The 22,370-nt window shown below is 38.4% G+C and overlaps 1 protein-coding gene across 1 annotated transcript in view; it reads right to left on the bottom strand.

The window, feature by feature from the left end:
* Positions 1-22,370, bottom strand: part of MANBA (mannosidase beta) — a 48,732-nt gene that overhangs the window by 9,052 nt on the left and 17,310 nt on the right. The window contains exons 6-14 of the mRNA XM_083861446.1: positions 20,316-20,491; positions 17,585-17,695; positions 12,459-12,610; positions 11,235-11,352; positions 9,076-9,162; positions 8,423-8,590; positions 6,272-6,490; positions 4,829-4,993; positions 3,008-3,152 (exon numbers count right to left, since the gene is read on the bottom strand). Coding sequence (XP_083717572.1) covers positions 3,008-3,152; positions 4,829-4,993; positions 6,272-6,490; positions 8,423-8,590; positions 9,076-9,162; positions 11,235-11,352; positions 12,459-12,610; positions 17,585-17,695; positions 20,316-20,491 — 1,341 coding nt within the window. The remainder of the gene's footprint in view (positions 1-3,007; positions 3,153-4,828; positions 4,994-6,271; positions 6,491-8,422; positions 8,591-9,075; positions 9,163-11,234; positions 11,353-12,458; positions 12,611-17,584; positions 17,696-20,315; positions 20,492-22,370) is intronic.

Raw genomic sequence — 22,370 nt, 5'->3', positions numbered from 1 at the left:
TGCTACTTAGTGTAATATAAAATCCTGTTTCTTTTTGAATGAGTCCTTCTCTCAATCTCTGCTGTGCCTTGATTTCCAACTGGATTACACAGCCACACTGCAGAAGGAAAGAGAAGGTTTGCTACCTGAGCAGCAGAGACCCTCAAAACACCTTTATGGTGGAGAAGACAACACACTCAGAGTGAACATGGCATTAAATGTCCACATTGAAACCCAAGCAATTAAAAACCCCAGCTAACAAACAAAATCAAACAAACCACACACTTAAAAGTTTGCACCATTTCAAAACCCACTCCACTACTATGACATGCATTGTCTTGGAATGCTTAAAACATCATTAGTCTGCTTAACTCAGATCAGCTTTTAAGACTGGTATTTCCCTTCCCCAAAAAACTAGAGCCATTTTAAAGAACCAAAACTCAATTGCCGTAGCAGTTTCACACAAGAAGTGTTTTCCGAAGACAACTTCTTCAGCAACAGGATCTTGATAATGCTTTTGTCAAAGTAACTTCAGACAGCAAGGAAAACTGAAGCAAATTAAAAAGTCCATATTTTCCAGTTCTTCTGTTGTCTTGATTTCCATAAGACCAGAGCTACACGCCTTTATTTAAAAAGAGGCAAGTTGCACGTCAAATACACAACACACACACCCAAAAATGGATGTAAAAAAATCTGGAGGTCAGGAAGTTATCATGAGAAACCTCTGGGTTTAACTTTCCTGTTACAGACATGCATGCCCAAAGGCAACGGTCAAAAGTTACGTAAAATAGCTCTGGGGTGGTTTTCTCCTCCTCCCACCACATTTAAACAAATTCTTACAGAAATCCAAGTTCCTCAATTTTTCCTGACCATAACAAGGAGTTTGCACTCTCTGTAGTATTAGACTTCAGAAGAGGAAGCTAAAATTAGGTTTGTAATGAGACCCCAGTATCCTTTTTTCCTGACTCTTCCCTGAAGCCTTCTACACTGATGGCAGGAGTGCAAATAAACAAATCTCCCTGAAATGATTTTAAATTAATCACTTCACACCATTAAATGCAACCCAAGAAACATGCTGCTAGTTTTTCCTTCACCTCAACCCCACAAATTCAGATCAATTATTCTCTATAACAGCCTGTATCAGGGCTCACCAGGGGCTTTAAATATTGAACCTGTAATAAAATCCAGTTATCTGTTTAAGAGGATCTCATGACAACTGATTTGGGTACTTCAAGGTGATACTTGTCTGGGAGTGTCACAGCACTCCACCGAAACACACTGCAGAGACACTAAATCATCCAACATGGCACAGGCAGCTTCACAGCTAGGTGCTAACAGTCAGAACCCAGTTGTGATAAAAGCTGTTTACTTCTGAGCTGAAGGCAGAAGTACTATGACAAAAGTGCTGTGCTGTGTTCTCATGCAACCCAAGCAAACATCTTCAAGTTAAAAGTTAAAAGGAGAAACATTTGCCACCTTCTTCCTTCCCCACCATTTCTGCTTTGTACCGGAAATTATGTAAACCCCTCCATGACTATCTGCAAACTAACAGATTTAAATAAAAGCACTCATTGGTGATACTACTGTGCCATCTAACAAGATGCAGAAACATGTTTTTGAAGTGCAAATAAAACTAATTTCTCCGAAGTCTTGCATAATTTCAGCCATTAGCATTTCAAAATCCCTCTACCACACTGCCTAATTAAATGAATATTAAACCTTTCCTCATCTCACTGAGGGAATACAACAAAACAAAGGGACAGCTGTATCTCTGCTGAGCTTCTTTCTTCTAAACCAAATTCAACAACATATGAATAATTCAAGTATTTGATAAATATTCTACAGTGATGTCATCTCTGTACTCAAATAGACATTTATGGTCTCTACAGCCATTACATCTATCAATACACCTGTCTTTACAAAGGGACACTTTTCCAAGCATCTTTTTCTCTTGAGGCACTTACAGCCTAAGAGCATCACTCACTGCTACAATCATAAAAATGAACATTGTGATATTCCATTTCCTAATACAAGTCTAGAAAGTCCAGAAAGATGGCTTTAACATTTAAATAATTTAGTCTCTTTCTTCCGAAGTTTTTTCCTTGTTGTTGCAGTTATTTTACTTGGATTAATTAAAAAAAAATAAAAAAAATAAAAAAGGAGAGGGACAAATATCTCCCAGAAAAAGAAAGGGAGGATGGTGTGGGCTAATTTTTTCTCAAAACCAGGCCAAATGGCATTTTGTTCCAAGGACATATCAAGTCTGTCCATAGACAGTCTTACTTTTTTCCTTAGCTTTTTCTAGTTTGCTCGTATTTTTTCACAAGTGAAATGCTTAAAGATTTTCAAAACCGAAACATGTAAGAAATAACTAAAATTGAAAGAGAATCTACCCAAGTCCTATACAGCTGCTATAGGACAGCTTTTCCATTTCAAAATGACTTCTAGACAAAATGTTTGGATTTAGCCATTTTCCTCATGCCACACGTTCCTCATCCTCCCCTACTTCTTACTGCCAAAGTGACTTCTCCTTATATGTCTCATTATTTTTGTGTTCTAAGAAGAAAAAAAAATGTGTAAATAGCATATTAGCAGAATAATTTAGTCATGAGGAGTGATTCACCTCATCTGACACCAAGTTAGACATCAAATCTTAGCCAGTCATCTCCTATAAAAAGCTTCTCAGAAGCTACACTGGGTGAGAGATATCTTATGAAGTTATATGAAAATCAAATTCATCATGGAGAATATAATTCACCCCAGTTCAGAGACAGCTAAGGACACAATGAATCACATTTGGAGATAACCATCTCTCCCCCAGCTGACTACAGAAGAAATCTAGATGCTCCATTTTTACATCATAAATCCCATCCTGGAATGAATTTCTAAAGGACGGATAGAAATATGTTCAAAGTTTGTAAAGCTACCCAAGACACAGAGCAGAGCTATATTTCTTATTCTAATACTTCCAGATGAGGAAAACACAACTGGTAGCTCGTGCTTTTCACCAGACTGTCACAAAACTTACCCAAGGAAGCCCAAGAAGGAGCCTGCCAAATGTCATTGAGTTGCCAGTACAGAGCTCCCATTGTGTGTCCTTCTCCATTGACTATTTCACTTTGACTAAAACGATAGAATTCAGTTTCTGTCTTTATACACTGAGCCTGCATCACCTTGGTCAAGAAAGAGATAAAAAATATTTTTGGTATATTGGATTTTACTTTTTTTCAAAACATGTGTGAATATATTGATACACAACACAGACTTGACAGCAACAGCACACAACTTTAAAATTAAGCCCTGAGGAGTATCCACCTGCAGTGCAGTGATCTCTGCTGGAAGGAGATCTATTCCTAGCAGCTCCCAACAGTTCTTCCAGCAAAAGAATCTCATATGGGGCTACTTCCATACAGTAAAGATAGTCTTTGAAAGGCAAATAAAATGAAACTTAAAACAAGGTGGTTTTTTTTACCTTCATTTAAATAACCCCCTCCAGAGTTGCAAAATTATGCTAAGCTGCTTTACTTTATACATTACCTTGATGTCTAAACTTCTACACTCTGAACTTACATTCTCACTATACAGTCAAAACTGTGTATCAGAAAAGCAACCTTTTTTCAGTTGCACTCCCACTCCTTTTCTCCTTTTCCATGTCATCTAAAAACCACTTTTCAGAATTTTTCACTGGCCAAGTTCTCAGCTAAACAGACTGCTACATTCTTCACACAGTTTATTATTAGGCTGGGGAAACAGAAAGAAATTCCTAAAATAAAGTTAAAAGCCTCCAGGACAGCCCAAAAGGTAAAGATACCAGTTCTAGTTAACCATTAAAGCATGTTTGCTTTATCTTTTTTGCTATCCTTATTTTGGTATTAATTTTTTAACCTGTTAATAAGGCCTTGATAGACTTAGCCTTACAGAAACTCTCACAGCTTTTTTTGAGCCAGGACCTCATGGTGCAAGCTTTACCCCTGGTTTCAATTTCACAGCATCATCTATCCTTGTTCTCTTGTCAAGAGTGCCAAAAATTCTCAAGCTATTTTGCTTTTATATAAAACTTGCTGACAGCAGCTCTCAAACATTAGAAACTTAATGAGTGTGCAGTTATTTCCATCAAGAGTGTTTTTGGAATTCTTGAAATACAACAAAAATTAACAGCCCTTTCAATTTGCCTAATAGCATTACAAAGTTACTTAGCATCTTTTAAAAGTTGCACAAAAATCACAAATAAAGAAATAAGCATGATATAGAACTACTATGAATGAAAAGCAAAATCTATCCTTCTGATTTGAAAAAAAATCCCAAAATATATTCTCTAAAATATCAGTATTTGAATCCGTAACAAAAGCTACTACTAATATAATTAAGAGAGAACTACATTCTTTGGAAAAAATTTTGCTTCCAAAGCTCATCTGTTCCATGTGGCAAGAATCAGTGAGCCTACAGGGGCCACATGAAGAGCAACATATCCCTACCCTTGAACCGGGAGTAATATGCAGCACTGGGAATAATTTTGTACTGTGGAAGGCCAGCACATCCCTGCATCCTCTCCCAGATATATGAGCCCAGCTCATGGGGAGAAAGACCAAAACAGCACATACTGACAGTTGAGACAGTTGAGACAGTTTCTGGGCAATTCTGTTCCAGCCCTTCTACTGCAAAAATTGGAGCCTCACTACAATGAAAGATACAAGCTAGCTCCAAATTAAACTGGACTCTCCAGTTGTTCTGTATGAAAACTTTCTGTATGATGGAACACTCCCTAAGGGACCAGATCCATCTCTAATAACTGAGTGAATTTAATGCAACAAGTAGGGACAGCTATTTCCATGGAAGACATCACTGTTACCTGAGTGAGGTAAATCATATCTTTGAAGTGCTTTACAGGGTCTGGGCTCTGGGGAAGCTTGAAATGACGTCCAATCTCTTGAAGCATCTGAATATTGCCACTTTCATGGTGTTGCCGATGGAGAGAAAAATTGCTTGTGTAGGACCAGTCCTGAGGGGAGGAAACCTTTAAAAAACCACAAAAGTAAGGTATCTGAATGAAAAGGTGGAATGTACATTTAATGACGGCCAGGATATTGAGGAAAGGATATCCATTACAGCCTACTGACATCATCCAAAACTTTAAAACTGGTAATGACTCATGCAGTCATACCAGGATGTTGAATCACTAACACTCTTTGCTTACACTTCTTGTACAAGTAAATGAAAACACACATTGCTGTAGAACCCAGAAGAGCAACTTTTGTCTCAGTGGCATTTAATTTATTTGTCCTAAGGTTTGGGTTGGCCAAGGGACCTCAGAGTTTTGCTTGCATTCATAGCAAATCAGAAACACCCTAGATTAATATGGAATAATGTAATCTAGCTAAATACATTTAGGTATAAAAGTTATGTAAGTCAGTAGGGCTATAAATTCTAATAATACCCATATATATTTTCAAAACCTGCCTCTGATAACAAATGATCATAAGACAGCTTTTTTCAACTAAAGACAACAATGCAACATAACTCATTAAGTTATTACTGCCTAGTTTTCATTGTAATTACTCTCTCTAAACAATCTTATTTAAATTTATTTCTTTTTAGGCTGGACTGAATAATCTTTATTGTTATTAATATAGATTGATGTTCTGATTATGCTTCAGATAATATGCTTTACCCAGCAAATTGAAAGGAACATTCTAAACTCCTTTCGGTTGCATGCATGAATATCAACATCTCCCCCTGGGGCAAATGGACAAACAGCATGATATGTCTCTGCTCCACTTTGACAAATAAGAGAATATAAAATATCTAAATTTAACAGAGACAAAACCAAATCCTCTTACATGCAATACATTAAGAAAAAAAAATGACTTAAATGAAAGAAATTGGTAAAATACATAAAAATCAAAACATTTTAAAATCCAGCGCAATTCAGCTTTTGTCATGTTTCTTCTCTTCCTCAAATACAAGTCCCTAGACACCATGAAAGTAAACAGATATTAGTGAATCATTACTGAGCTATACATTAAATAGAATTACTACCAAAAATAACAGTTCCATTATAGTCTCTCATCCCAAGTCCCTCTTGCTACATCAAGGTATGTTGAACGCTGAGGAGCTAAACAGTACAGTTTCATCCCCTCCCTCCCCACCAGCACACACCTCTATACCACTTGTGCCACATCACACCTAACAACACATAACTACAGTTTGGATGCAGAAGTTTGTTGGGAAAAGACTCATTGCCCTCACTAAATGAGAGCAAAGGGGACAGTAAGGTGTGGAAGCCCAGTCTTACCTTTTCAATTGTACTGAAGGAAGGCCAGGATTGAAATCCATACTCTGAAGCAAAACGAGTTTTAGGATACACTGTCCAGTTCCAGCAGTCACTGTTGTAGTCATAAAAGTGTGTGTCACCATAATGAGTGTCATAAGGATCCCGGGAGAGCCAGCCTTCTTTAACTGACTCCAAGCCATTGGTGGGACTGGATGCAACAAAAGGACGACTCTTATCTTCCTGGAATTTAAAATAAAAATCAAAACAAAAATACATGCCCCTTACAAAGTGATTGGCTTTTACGATCTGAATACATAGACTATTTTTTGAAAAGAGGGGGTTGGGGGACAGGGAGCCCATGCTTTTTCAAAATTTCTGAGTCACCACCTAGGAAACATTCCCACTTTTATGTCCTAACATTCATCATCTTTACTTGCTTAATTAGCTTCTTACTTATGTTCTTGGAGGACAGCTGGGCATGATTCTGCTTGCTCTGCTGTTCTGAGGGATTCTCTCCTCACATCAAGAGATTTTCTATCTTTATATGCCTCTAAATTCTTAATGAAGGCTATTTAGACTGTGCATTGTGAAATATATACTCAAGGAACATTAATATTTGAGTGCTGTGACTTCTTTATGGAAAATTATTACTTTTGTATGTTTTTGCAGGAAGAAGGCCATGATTTTCTCCTTTCTTATTAAACAGTAACCTAAATTTAGTCCTAACAAATCCAAGGTGCTCTGCTTTTAATTTTTGCATGGTATCATTACAGGTTATTGTCATTTTAGCTGGCTCTGTGTGCTAAGATAGATGAGACTACAATAAGGGTTACATTTCAAATTGTTCAGAGCTGCCTTTTTTTATAGCCTCAGTAGATTTAGAGTACTAAATCTTTTAACAGCAGCCTACAAAGTATTGAAGGAATTCTTCTGCAGGTATAATTCATTTAACACCTTCCTTCTAGTAAGACAGAGGCCCGAGTTAGTTACCAGTAACAAGTTACTGCAATGGGCTCAGACACAGCAATGCACTCAGACATGTGCTTCATTTTAAGAAACAGCCCTGGAGATATTCTTTCTTTTTTTCTTGATGTAAGTAATTAATAATTAACTGAAATAATTTACTACAGGAAATCCTGGATTCCCTGAAGTCTTTAGCTCAAAGATAGAAGTCTTTCCAAGTCACCAAGTCCAGTAATACTAGTAGTTATAGGTTTCCTCAGCCAGCTTGTATTACACAGGACCTGAAGTCATCTCCCTCTATGGCTCCTTTTTGCACTCAAAATAGTTATTCTATGGAGTTAAAATAAAAATGGGTCTGTCTTAGATAGCAATGCTGCACAAAGCCAGAACACCTCGCTTTGTTGCACACACACACTGGCCACCCAACTCATGTAGCTAATCACAAGAACACCACAGCATACCTTTACACACAGCTCAGTACAGAAATCTAGAATCCCCTCTTCTAAGAGGAGAAATAAATCTACAAAACTTGTGGAAAATGGGTAACTCCAAATCACACTGGAGTTCATCAAGGATTCCAGGTGTTTGTGGACTGCATACTCACAGTTAAAATTTTATATCAAAATATTTTACTTTGCTTTCATATACTGTAGAATACCAATATTTTGTTTACAATGACTACAAAGCATGGGTTCAATGTTTAGCATCACTTTTGCTTTACCTGCTTAGAACAAAAAATATTCAGTCACATACTGAAGAAATAACATCTTCATAGATTTCTTCCACTGCTATTAAAAGATCTGAGGTTTGTTAAATGCTTTTCACTGTATTCTTCAACTAAATCAGGATAAAGGAAACCTGACCATCTAGATTAATTAATTAATGGGCAAGTTGATTTTTGTCCATTGGATATGAAGAGACTCGTGGACATACTAAAAGCAGGAAGGAAAGAAGAAGCAAGATCTACTACACTTTCAGGTCTTTCTTACTTTATGCATCACAAAATGTTAAAGTAAATTTTTTTTCTTACTTTGAGAATAACTCTTGAGTTTAGAGAGTTGTTTAGAAGAGCTTGGAAAGGGCAATTTCTCAACGTGCTCACTTTCATGTCTTAAAAGGATTAAAAGACAAAAAGGAAATCCCAACTTGCTCAAGTATTAAAACTTTTTGCCAAGCCATATTCTCCTACAGTTTCTTGAGATTACTTACGCTAAGAACTATTTCCCATATGTTCTTCACATAAAGGGTCACATAGTCTTTGACATAGAGTCCTATGTCAGGATAAGGTATGGAGAACCAGTTGTTTGCAATTGCTGCTTCATTTTCATTGTTACCACTCCACAGAATAATTGATGGATGTGATTTTAAACGTCGTACCTGAAATACAACTTATAGTTTCAGAAGTCAAGCGAAATTACTTATCTTAATAATGATTTTTTAAAAAAATCACTATATTACTAGTTGAATTACAAGTCCATATGTATATCACATATGCTAAGCCTACAACTCCCATTTTTGCCACATGGTTCACTATTCCCTCAGCTTGCCACCAGGCTCTAAGTTTTGTAACATACACTTTCAGAAGGGAAAACTTCTAATATGTTGACATACATCTGCATACATCTTATGCACATATGTACCATCCACCTCTACTCAGCCAAATTCTGTGCAGTCTGCTTGACTGACTACTTCTGCCAGCAGTCAGAGGAGTTCAAGATTTAGCAAGGTTACATTTTGTGTCTGCTACATAAAGGTACACTAACAAACACTTCCAAACAATCATTTTTGGAAAGCTAACTTATACAGTCAGTCAATGAAAAATAGATAACGTGAAATAGAGCTTTGACACGTGGATAAAATACCTGATGAGAAACTTCTGCTCTTACGGATTCTAAATACTTCTGGTCTGTTGGATACAGCGCACACGCAAACATAAAATCCTGCCAAATCTACAAGGGAAAGGAAAGATTTTTAAAAATTGTCAGCAAGTTACTTTACATACTTTAAAAATATATGGCTATTGGGAGGCAGAGTCCTTTGCTCAGACAGAAAACAAATCACATTCACCATGGGACTCAAGTACGTGCATGCTCCACTGTGGTTATCCTCAATATCAGTGTTACAAAATATTTACCCTTAGGAATCAGATCCTGACAGCCTACTTTGAGGAGCAAAACAGAATAATCAGGAACATGAACATGGAGCAATTTGCAGCTGAACAGAACAATTTTGTATTTATTATGCAGGTGTAACACCAAATCCCCATTACTTAATGAGAAGATACAATAATTCTTCTGATGTGGTACTGAGCACACTTAACAGATGTTAATGTGTACTTGTTAAGAAAACACCTCCATACAAAATAATCATAAAACAAGGAACTCTTACCCAGTAGGAGAGGCAGAAACAAACTGGATGCTCTAAAAACACAGTGATCTTTCTCTTCAGAGAGAGATCAAGTAGATACTACTAGAGAATAGCAAGCCTTTCAATTCAAGAACCATAAACGCTCTTTGTACCTTGCAGGAGAATTACAAAAAGGGGAAAGGAAGCCCAGTGAGATGGGTAAGATTTCTTGTTTATGTGTTTTGTTTTTTAAATTGCTGTAACCTTGAGGCTCCTTCCAGTCTATCTCAAATGTTAATGAAAAGACCTCTAGAAGGAGCACCTTAACCCAAAGGAGTCTGTAGGAGACTCCACTTTTCTGAATGCCATGCTACATAGAGAGAGAGACCAGCTCCTCATACAAATTGAATTTTCATTGCAGTGAGAATATGCTTTTCCATGGCTCCTTTCAGTATACATTCCCTAAGGAAACCAAAGATAAAGAATAAGACAGTGGGGGATAATAGAGCCATTAATAATTGTTACAGTCAACTAACATTGTACAGAAAAAGCAAAGCTATTGCTGCAGAATTTCTCATAATCCTTTAGTGACTGTTGGTGTCAAAACTCTCTATTGAAAGAAACTTTTTCTCACTATTTCCCTCAGTGAGCTATCACTGGTTTCCTTAAGCACAGTTTGACTCCAATGCACTTTTAAGCCTTTGGAAGACCATCAGAAGAAACAAAACAAAAAACCTCCCCCACTGCCCCCTCCAGAATAAGGGTCTGATTTTCTGCATTTACTTGCTATTTTGGCTGTTAAATAGGATCTAAATCTTGCTCTGAGCACTGTACAGACGCAGATCTAAGTGGCCTACTTAAGGTGCCTAGTGTCAAAAATTGAAGAACGCTAAGTGCTCAGTAGCCTTGAAAATCAGGACACTCATTCAGATGACTAAAATAGATCTAATTTTTTTTTTGCAAGCACACACACCTGAAAGCTGCAAGGTATGAATTCTGTTTCCCTGCTTCTTATGGTATAGAGTAAGACCAAACATACTTCTCAGGATTTTTAACACCCATATGCAACTTGGTCTTCAGTCATCTAGTCACTACTTCATCAAACTTATTAATATACATGCCTCCAAGCTTATATAATCAAAGGTACTCATCCAGGATTAGTGATTGCAGCAGGTGTTCACCTTACAGCTATATTTATATTCAATTATAGCTTGTTCAAAATGGCTCCTTGGATAATGCCTTCCATGTTTGTCTTTGGGCCAAATGAAAAGTTGAACCAAAAACACCCAAACCTTTTCAGCTATTGCTAAAAGGAAAAAAATACTTTTGAAATAAATAAATAAATTCCATTTCCACAACTGAGAAAAGCATGGCTATCTTCTACCTAATGGCAACCTTCTACTGTAAAGTCTCCAAAATATCATTTCCTGATTCAACAGATGGCCTCTGTAATTAGAAACCATTCAAATCAAAAAGAAATTAAAGAACCCCAACCATCCAACCAAAAAATCAGGTTAATCTGACCTCTCGTGTTGATACCCTACAATGTCCACTGGAAAGATGGTTAAAACTTATGTATTAATCCTCTTTTTTTTTCTTTTTTAATTTAAAGTGGATTTTCATTCACAGGAGCTTGTCAGTTTTTAAGTAAGTATTCTGTGTTTATTGTTTTTACCATTATTCCTATTTCATCACAAATATCGTAAAATTCATCTTGTTCATATACTCCTCCTCCCCAAACCCGAAGGGCATTCATGTTAGCATCTGCTGCAGACTTCAAGAGTAGCCTTAGTCTGTCAAACACAAAAAGGAGATACACAGGTTTTGTGAAGTTATATTACTTAAGAGTTTCTAAGGTTGTACAAAAAACAAAGAAACCAATGTCCCTACCAAAAAAAAAAAACAAAACCCAAATCTAAATCATTAGCAGACAACCTAAGTCTTACAACTCTAACAGAAAGTATCAAAATACTCTGGTTTCTAAACCTGCATGACCAGACAGAGCTCTCAAAAAGCAACATTTTGTCCAGAAAAAGTTGCTTGCTCTTGTTAACACTTACAAAATAGAGGGAGTGACATAGGTGTAAGTGCTTTTGTGTAAGTATTGGCAGGACTAGATTTAGAAATACTGTGTTTTATTAATCATGTTGGTCTCTTCTCCTCTGGTATTACTGCCCTTGTGTGTCAATTACTTGAATTCAGCTTCTCTTTAAACACAATCAGGAATGCATATTCTCTTCCTGCGTCCCACAATGCATAGTGATAATGGGGGAGCGAGAGGATGAGAAAGACTGAGACTGGGAATCTGATTTTAAGGGTTTTAGGCTCCAGTCATTTTTCCTTAAATCATACTGGCAGCCTCTAAATTGCATGTGAATGCACACTGCAGCATGCCCTGTTGTCCTGGTTCCTCAGTAATCCAGAGCAAAGCTTTGTCCAAGTACAGTACAGCCCCCATCCCACCTGCATCTCTGGGGTGCTGTGCATTGAAATCCAAGTAGCCTAGATGGGATCAGGTAAAGAGGAGAGGCTACTATGCACCTATGTAACTCTGCATGACATGGGCTAGGACATGGATGAAGTGCATGTCCTCTGACTACCAATGGATGTGTCCAGACAATAAGGTCAAATAGCCTGAGGATCATCCCTAAAGATACCCGAAAGGCCAGTAACTATGAACTGCACCTTCCCACCAGTAATTGCACCTACATGCCTTGAACATCACTTAAATCTGCCCATGTTAATTAAGCCCTAATTCTGAAGCCTCCAACCCACAACAATTCGTGTTCTACCTTGAAAGTTTTACCCACTAAAGCCAACCTTTGACAAAGGGTGTAGAGAGAATCAGGAGGAGGAAAACACGATCCTTTATTCTTAGAGAACATCAAACGTGGCTTACGTGTCATAGGTCACTCTGTCCTGGAAAGAATCTGCTGGAATCCAGTTTGAGCCCTTAATAAAAATGGGTAGGCCATTGATTCTGAAGTAGAAACTCAGACCTGGTGAGCCAGGAATAGGCTCCTGAACAAGTTCTACTGTCCGAAAATAAACCTGTGAAGACATGAAACTTAGATTTAAACCTGACAAAAAAAGGAATTAAAATGACATAAATTTTTTAAAAATTACAAAAGGGTTTGAATCGAACAATAACAGCTTAGAATTTGTCAAGGAGTCAAAAGACACGCTCTCATGCCTAAATTCCTAATTGCATAAAACACCCTATGGGTCAATAGAACAGTACCTGGAAGAATTCTTTCAATAAGCCTTTTCACTTTTTCAAGTTGCTACTGTATTAAGAGAGAGCAAGAGAAAGCATGAGCAAACGGTACACGTGCACACAAGTATGCAAGGAAGAGACAGATGAAGTTTGGTTGTTGCAGAATTCAGTCAAAAGTCCAGCTGAAGGCCAAAAAGAGGAATACAATGGTTGCACCAGATCAAAAAAATCATATAATCTGCAATTTTCTCTACCATGAGACCACAGCAGCTCAGACCTTTCTAATAGGTCTAGTACTTACAAAGAACAAAATTCCCATGCAAACACAAATGCCAGTGCACAAGTGAAGGGACCCCTGACCATCACAGCTGTGTTGGAACAGTACGATCAGAAATAATGTTTCAGAGAGACCAGTTCAGCTAAATAAACACTCTGAGTAATGTATAAGATTAAGATAAAGCATATCTTAAGCAGAAGCAGAGGCCAAACTTCTACAGCTGTTCTTTTAGCCTAATATATGGCATTATGATGCTGAAACAAGAAAATATTCCTTTTTCCTGTTGCAGGTGGAATTAAAGCCCTCAAGAAATCGTTTCAAATGTTTTCTGGGACTTCACTACAAGCAACAATGCAGCTCTCAGGGGTATCCTGACTGCACTGACACAAACAGCCATGAGGGAGCTGTTAATGCACTGCAACAGCACTGACCCCTTATTTGTACAGATGCCTTCCCCACCTGCTATATCAGCTCCTCCAGCTCTTCCAGAAAACAGCTCTTTCAGGGAGACTTTAAATGTTTTCTCCTGCATTCTTGTCCCAGTTCAACTTCTTTAAGTTGGAAAGAAAACACACTTTCTTTCTTGTACCCATTGCTAATTATCATAGGGAGAAAATTGAAAAATTAAATAAAGAGAAGAAAAGCCAATAGTAAATTCTAGAGAAAACAGGTTTGGGTCAGGAGAGCACGAACCTAATTTTTTCTAAACTACTCCTAAGATAGCAACCACTCCTCTCTCAGATGACTATTTGCTTTACCTTTTCAAAAGGTCAGCTTGTAGACTACAGCCTGTTCTCTCTCTGCCACAAGCTTCAGCTGAGGAAAGTATCTGTCAGTAAATCAGGCTAAAATTAACCTAGTTAAGTGCAAATTATACACCTGTCTTTAAGACAAAATGCAGTTCTTTATTTCACACACCAGACATGGCTGTAGTTCGAAAGAGAAATGATTAATCCCATTATGGGACTGCATTTTCTGAACATTCACCTTATAAAAAAATCACACATATAGACAGAAAACTATTTCTAGGTAGGAAAGAAAAAGTGGTCACCACCTTTTGCTTCCTCATTGGTGTTTCTAAGTTAACTGGACAATTATTAAGCAAATACCTGGATAGAGAAAATGCACATGACAAACCAAATGCTTTAGTGGCGGTCACAGACCACTGTGCTCAACCTAAACAGCTCTGCATCATGGCAGTGACTATGCCTAGAATTTTGCAGACTTAGTTTAACATGAGAAGTTGAATTTAAATAATAACCAATGTTTCATACAACTTTCACAGTTACTCTAACTCCTGAAGGCTACAAAAGGAAAACTACAGCTTTTCAGAAAGAGTTCTGACCTTCCTATCATGAATTCAATTACTTGGAGAAAAACTCCTCAGTCTCCACTGCAGCTCTTCTTTTATGGCACAAAGTGGAATGGGACTTGCAGTTGTAGCTGCCAAAGTATTTGGGATGTCATCTTAATGGATGTCATCAGGCAGGTTGGGTCTGTCTCAGAGTGCATTTGTAATGTAGTATTTATATTACTAAGAGAAGTTATGTGATACGGCTTTATTCATGCTCAAGTGGAACTCACGCAACTGGCCAAACCCAAGACAATCTGAGAGGCTGAAACACTCAGTCAGGACCACCCAGATAGCAGGAGCAAGAGTAAAAACTCCTTAGGCTCAGCTCACATTCCCAGGCCTTCAAGATTCAGTGCAACTCCATTGTTCACCCAGGGCAACTCCATTGTTCCCCCGGGACCAGCTGGTAACAGCAAGTCTTCCTGTTCCTACTACAGCTTCCTTCTGCCTTGGAGGGTGAAAGAAGGGCAATGCAGAACAGCATCTGGCATGCTTGGCTATGTGCCCTTCTGGCTACCAAGACCTTAGCCACCTTGAAACCTGTCTGATAGAGCTTGCTGCCTGAGGGCTGAATATTTCTCTCAGTCTCAGGGCAAGCACAAGAGGCTCTCTAGCCACCACAGACTAATCATCTGGTTCTGGCCATAATTATGAAACAGATATCGGTCTTTTTAAGGCACATGCAAAGGCTTTGTACACAGTTAAGTGACCTGTGGATCACATTTGACATTCCCATATTTAGCAGTAGGAAAAGTAGTAAGGATGAAGATGCCTAGAGCTGAAATAAGATCACTGAACAACCCAGCGACCTAACAAATTAGCACACAGCACGCAAGTGGTATGAAAACTACAAATCCAGAAAGAAAGACTTTTGGAAGTCATGCTAAAATGCCTTGGGGAAGAAGAGTGTGTAAAGGCATGGAGGGAAAGACAGCTAGAGGCCGAGATCTTGAAAGTACAAAAATAGCCTTAGAAAACAAAAACCTCTGAGTACAGTGCTGGAGAAATGAGCATACAGAAAGATGGGGAAACAGAACTGAAAAGCAAACAAATGCTTCATGGGGCAATGAAAGAGGTAATAAACTCCTTAATGTGGGGATGGCAAGAAATAAGCAACTTATCAATAGCAAACAGGATCCTCCATCAAGAAAACCAGTGTCACTGTGAGATATGACTTTGTTTCACATTATTCTGAGAAACAAGTTCTAGAACAAAATATTCAAATGGAAAACCAAACCACATCCCATCCTGGATGTTGGCTTTTATTCTGCTTTGGTTTTCTGCTACTCTGAACAGGAATGAATAACTACTTCTCTGAGCCAAAAAGATTCCCAGCACTGCTGGCTAGAGCTCTATAGAGCTCCTGCAAGTACATACTAGAAGGCCACCCAGAAATATTCCCAAAGGATTAGTCAATGTTTTGAAGACTACTCCAGCATGTCAGAATCCAGAAAGTAATTCAAACTAGGAGTAGCCAAACCTGACATAAGATCAAGTTGTGCTTTCTCACATGTACAGTTCTCATGCTTCAGTTTTCTCCTGTCCAAAGTCAAGTAGATACTCATATGGACACAAACCATTTGTGAAATGCCTCTCTACTATTTTTTTCTGGGTGGAAAAAAAAAAGGGTAGAAGTAGGAAATGTATTCCTCCTGAATACAGTCAGTACAACATGGACAACTGACAACAAAATAACTTCCAGGAACATTAATCCCTGACTGCATCTCCTGAACTACTCAAAGTTCTTATTAAGCTATATGAATGTTGCTGTACAGTCCTGCTGAAATTAAAGAAGATTATGCTACAACATGAAAAAACTGCATACAGAGCTTTTTTCCACTCATACAGCCCTGACTGGGGGGTGATGGTACGTGTGTGCCTGTTGGAATCTAATACAGAGATTCACAAAACACAGGAAGGATGACCAGACTTCACACTGTAAGCTGAAAAGGCTTCATATGCTGGTTAATACCTTTGCTTTTTCCCCTCCCTCTTTCACCTTCAGAAGAAAAAAATAAGAGGCTTCTGTTGTAGATCCCGAAGTCCCAATGATCATATGCCACAGAGCTCTATGAAATATTCTGACACAAGCACCCAAATGGAAATTATTAGCTTTTCTATCATTGTGCAGTTTTCACACAGTATTAATAGAATTTTCCTTTATAGAGGCTTTATAGTCGTATTTCCCACAACCAGCTTTTCCAAGCATAATATGCTGTGTTTACTTGGTATGAGTTTTTTAATTGTTTCAAAATTAGAACACTAATAATAGCAAGGAAGTATTATTATTATGACTTCATAATCAAACTAGGGGCTAGTCCTATAAAGACTACAACTCCAGAAGCTACTAGTTTTTTCTAAGATTTTTTCACACAAACAAATGTTATAGCAAATAGCAGTTTAGATGCCTGGTGACCAGATTAGTTTTTAGGAAAGCAATGCACACCAGAAACATCTAATATATGCATAGATTTCTGTGGTTGTTTCCACATGTTCATGGCATAACATGCCATGGCCAGTCTAATCGCTATAATTTTTCTTTTTAACAGACAATTGGAAATTACCTCTTCTACATTTCTTAGTAAAACCAAACAGATAATTAAACAGCCAGTGTGTTAGGGGAACCCTTATGCAAAAATCTTCAAATATTACTTTTATGGTTGTATTTAAAACCTTACCTTTTCTTAAGCTTGAAGCATATCTACCACATTTTGATAAATAAATGTATGTAACGTTTTTAGGAATGTGTCTTATCCCATAAATTTTTACAAATTGAACAAGAAAAATCTCAGTAATAAACCTTTGCATGATGTTATAGAAATCTAAACGGGGTTTTCAGTGCATGATACAAAACCAAGAGCATGGTATATCAAGTTTAGAAGTGCTTTTCTTTCTTTTGTAAGCTAGAAAAGAAGCATCTTTTCTCTTCTGAGATTTCTGGTTAACTGTAAGCCATCTTGCAGCCACAATGTAAGTAAAGGCATCCATACAAGCTAAGACTACCAGAAAACAGGTAGCCATACATTGTGACATTAAAAAAACCTCATTTCTCATTAGAATTTTCACATGCATATTACAACTCAGCAAAACATTTAAGAGCTCTAGACACCTGCTATGCAGAGCAGATGTCCTAACACTAACAGTGCAATCCAGATGGAATTAAACTTTAGGGCTCACCTTTGAAAACTTCTCAATCTGGCATCCTGCCTCCATCATAAAAGTTGTTGTCATGTTGTATCCAGTTTGCCTTCCATGTCCATTTGGCCACCAAGGCTCCACTGCAGCACTCTTGAACATACCAGGGAAAAAGTCTGAGCAACATGTATAACAAGAAGTATCAAATGCACCTGGGGCTCAGATAGCTTTTGAGTGAATTACCACAAGCCTAATGAGGTTTTGTGCTTCAGCTGAGATATGCTAATGGTCTCTCCCCAGCTGCAGCTCTGAGGTGAAAATCATTTAGAGAAGTGTGATTTCTTCTGCTGAAGCCCAGGCTGTCACTTCATTTTGTGTCCACAATACGCCATTGAGCACTACTGGACATGCACACACACATCTAGCTGCTACTCCTCAGCTGAGGTACAGTGGCACACTATTCCTCCAAACCCCAAACATCTGTGTCAGGAGCAGCCATTGTTCACTAAGCTCTGTACCATACACCTCCTCTCACTGATCCTTGCATCTATCCCATGCGATATTCACTATACAGCAGTAACATTTTTCAACTGTGACTCTGAACACACTGACTGCTTATGTCAAGCTTTTAAGTCAAATTCTTTCATTCATTTAGTGGTTTCTTGCTTTGTCTCTCTATGCTTCCTAATCACATCATTAGTACTCCATAATTTTCACAAACATGAAATACAATCTCCAAGACGGCAGAATATTTATCTTCACTCTAGCAGCCTACTTCTGCCGCTCATTCCTGTTGCCAGCATTTACCAGCTGAGTTCATCACACAAAAATTGTGGGAAAAAAGCAACAATGCATGCAACCAAACAATGGAGGGATCAGCACTGAATATAGACACGCAATGAGTGCCTCAGTCTTTTCAAACAAATTGAGGCCAGAAAGCAGCACAACAATATGTTTTGCTGTACTACACTTGGACACAACCATCAATATATCACGAATATATCTTTCAGCCTCTCTGATACAGAATTATCATAACTGCTTGGAAGGAAGTACTGATCTCTGTGCTGCATGGATGCAAAACGGAAGCACAGACTCAGCATGTGCCTCAACAACAAGGGAGTGTTCACAGCTGCCTGCAAGGACTGGATGTCTCATTGGCCACTAATGATGTCACCCTCTGCTCACCACTAGCTGATAAGCAAAATGCTGTCATGTTGGCAGCACAGCACTTTGTGTGGCAGCTGCAGGAAGGCTGATACACATCTTGGCGATACGCACCACTCGAACACCTACTGACTCCACAACGTAATCTGCAATAAGCTCTTAACTAGAAATACATTTCTGGTGAAGTTTCAGTATCTCACTTGCACCACACAAGTCTGTGTACAGAGTAAAGGCTCTGTTAGCTTCATCAATACATGAGAACACATTTCAGGGCTTCTCAGAAAATCAGCTGGTGTGAATTCATGCATCAAAGCCTTTTGTGCACAAAGAATAATAGAACGCTGCTCCCTCTGCTATGAAGGAAGTGCTTCCTTCCAGACTTGCAGTTGCATTATACCAACAGATCTCTTCTGAAGCTTGGGGGTGATGGGGGTGGAACAACTAAGTAAGCAAAAATAATTTTGAAAGTTTTTTTTTGCAGTGCCTGTTTAAAGTAATCCATTAGAAGGCTAAGCAGAGACTAATGGTTGTTTTAAATGAAACTGGGTATTGGTAACTGCTCGTGTAACTTGCACGTCAGTTGACAACAGTAACAAAACCTGTATGTTTCTATGCTTCTGTGTCAAAATAAAACAAAGCACATAAGTACACAAGGCATAGAGTGTGCATACTGGAACATAAACACCCTTCTTGCTTTCTCTCCATGCAAACAACTCAAGACAAGTGAACTCAAGAATACACACAGACAATGCAGTCAAACTGGGAAAACAGGGTTACACAGCAAAGCAGAAAATCAGCAGAGCCAGTAAAATATAGAAGAGCTTGAGGGTAGACCCTCTAATGCTATTAACTGCCAGTATTGTCAGAAGCCCCAAATTCCTGCTCACAGCAGCACATCATCCACCCACAAATGTGTGTCCTGTGGCAGTGAAACTCCTGTGGAGAACTCCATCAGCTGTGGCTCCTGCTACACCTGCTGGGACTCCTACTCTGTCCGCTGGCTGGAGCCTGACTTTTTAATTGAGTTTGCTCCTCATTAGAGCACCTTCCACCACTCAAAAACTCCTCCTGAAATTTGCCTATCCAAAGGACTACAATGTAAGGAGTATTACTCCACGAAATTTTCTTTTGCTTTTATTTACCTGAAAGAGTATCTACTGAGAGGTTTGAGGAATGTTTCCTCTCCCTCATGAGAGAATCAGACATATATTGTAGTACATTCTGGTTCCAATCAGTCCAGTAAACAGCACCATGTGAGACACTTGCTGTCAGTGAAGTGAAGTGACACAGAGTATCCAAAGGTTATTTACCTAGGTAACTCAAAAAAGGTCATTTAACAGTGGCCAGCAATTATGTGATCTTTTTCTAAGGCTTTATCACCTTTTTGGCAGTGAGCTACATAGTCCCACAGACATCAGATTTTAGAAAGGAAAAGAACTGTTCTCCTAGCCTGTAAGGGATACAGAACTGTTGTTAAAAGTCAGGAACACAGTAAGGAATGGAAAGGGAGCCTAAAACTGGCCAAACTTCTCCAAAATGGAGACAGAAAGTCACACTGGAAACCAGGAGAAACATTTTGGGAACCAGCTTTCTATACACACTTCCTTACCTTGTTGATGTTTACAAGTAGCACAATGCTGCCTTCTCCAGGTTGAAGCTTCACACTGAACATTTGCTGTGTTTGCAACTTGGGAATGTTCACAGTCACAAGACCTGCAATTGGCTTGGAGCTGACTACATCAAAAATAGACTCAACTTCAAGATACCACTGCTGAGCACTCTTTACTACGTGAAGGGGGAGAAAAAAAAATGGGAATTTGAGAATTATGTTTATATACCTATTAGTCAACATGATCTTTCATTAAAGAAAAAAATTTGAACACCTAAGATGAAATTTAACAATTTTCAGGCTCTGTCTGAACCAGCCTACATGGTTAATCTGCTTATTCAGTGTGTTGGACATCCAAGTCCAATGGAAGAGAAGAATGCAATATGTTTCTTAACTCTTTTCAATTCAAAAGCCATCCGTGCTGTTTTTTTCAGAGTTCTGTACAAAAGTCAGAGACCTTGACACCAGTCATTTCATTAGGAAAGAATTTTTTCCTCACCAACCCTCATAGACATCGTATTTGCTTTTAGTCAGCACTCATATGAACATGGTACTCTTTGGGAAAGATTGTAATCACAAGCCAGTACAATCACTTTTGTCAATGAAACAAAACCAGCATTAACAGAAAACGAGCTGAATTCATCCCAGACTGACGGGACAAAATGAATGAAGCTATACCAGGGATGAATTGGGCCCACTGTGTCTAGACTTGATGGGCTGTATCTTTATGTCCCTTCTTCCACCCATGTGTCGTGAAAGAAACAAGTTAATGGCTTCCCTGATATCCCTCTGAAGTTACCACAGAGCATACTCTCTTTTACAGAGCTCACTGAATGAGGAGAGCCAGGGTCAAGGGTACTCAAGATCTATGTATCTAACTTCAGCAACTGAATTTTCTAGCCACTAACATAGCCTGGCTAATCCTTTACTTCAAATATTACAGATTAACATATAAGCAAAAGCAAACAAAACAGAAAACAAGGAGAACTAGAACTAAGACACATTTTGTATACCCAAACTTCTAATAACTTACTTGCTCTTTTCATTTATACAGTGTAGTTCTTCCTCCACAAGAGAAAGAGAGCTCACTCCAAAAAACAAAGAATTGCATTCAGCCCTGGTGTGATTTTTACTATCTTTCATAGAATGAAGAGCAATGATTGAGTTCCCAAGTTTATATTACACCCAGTATTACCCAGTGAAGACCAATTTTCTGAAATGTGGAAAAGGTTAAAATGTACCCATCCTACAAGAGTCAAACATTACAGTGCATTTTTCCTCCCTTACAAAAGCAGATAGAAATTCCAACCCATTCTTAACTGCATCAACTGTGGGATCTAGGCAGAGAAACCAAGAAAATTAATCTTTTATAGATTCAGTGGTCAAAAAGCTACAACACCAAATCTGATGAAAAATAAAACTACATATGCAGCTTAAATTCAGGTAGTTCATTTACTCTTTCAAACATTATTATGTTTGACTACTAATATGCTCTTGCTCTGGTTTCAAGCCACTCTCTGCTGAATGAAAGATGTTTGCTCTCTCCACTTATCCAGAGAGCAAGACTTTACCTACTAGAAGATGGAGTCATGGGAATGTGGGAGGGACCAGAAAAGTTTTTTACAGTAACTAAATTTTAGAAAGTAAACAGTCCATGCTGGGGCTTTCCATGGAAATTCCAGTTATGTTAATTCTAGCTAACACCTGCAGCTATTTCAGGACTCTTTAAAAGCAGCCATGGAGTGATGTCTTCCTCTTTTATTCATACACAACAAAACTATTTCCAAGGGCCAAAATTCACCCCTGTGCAAAGGATCCACGTGCTAGGCTTTACTCCACTGAAGACTCTGCTCAACAGGCAGTGAAAAAAGTTATGTGGGTGGTCTACAACGAGGCATATGACCATTTGCAGAAAGTTTCAAGGGAAAATTAACTACTTTTGCACAGCTGCAATGATGTTCAGGACAAAGGAGAGGAAAATCAGAGACCACTGCAAGAGAGGAAACCGGTTTGGTAAGTTAGGTAGGAAGAATGCAGGAGGTTATCCTCTCCAAT

Source organism: Zosterops lateralis (genome assembly GCF_965231275.1).
Source record: "Zosterops lateralis genome assembly, chromosome: 5".
Taxonomy (NCBI): Eukaryota; Metazoa; Chordata; class Aves; order Passeriformes; family Zosteropidae; genus Zosterops; species Zosterops lateralis.
This window is presented reverse-complemented; position numbering and strand designations above follow the sequence as displayed.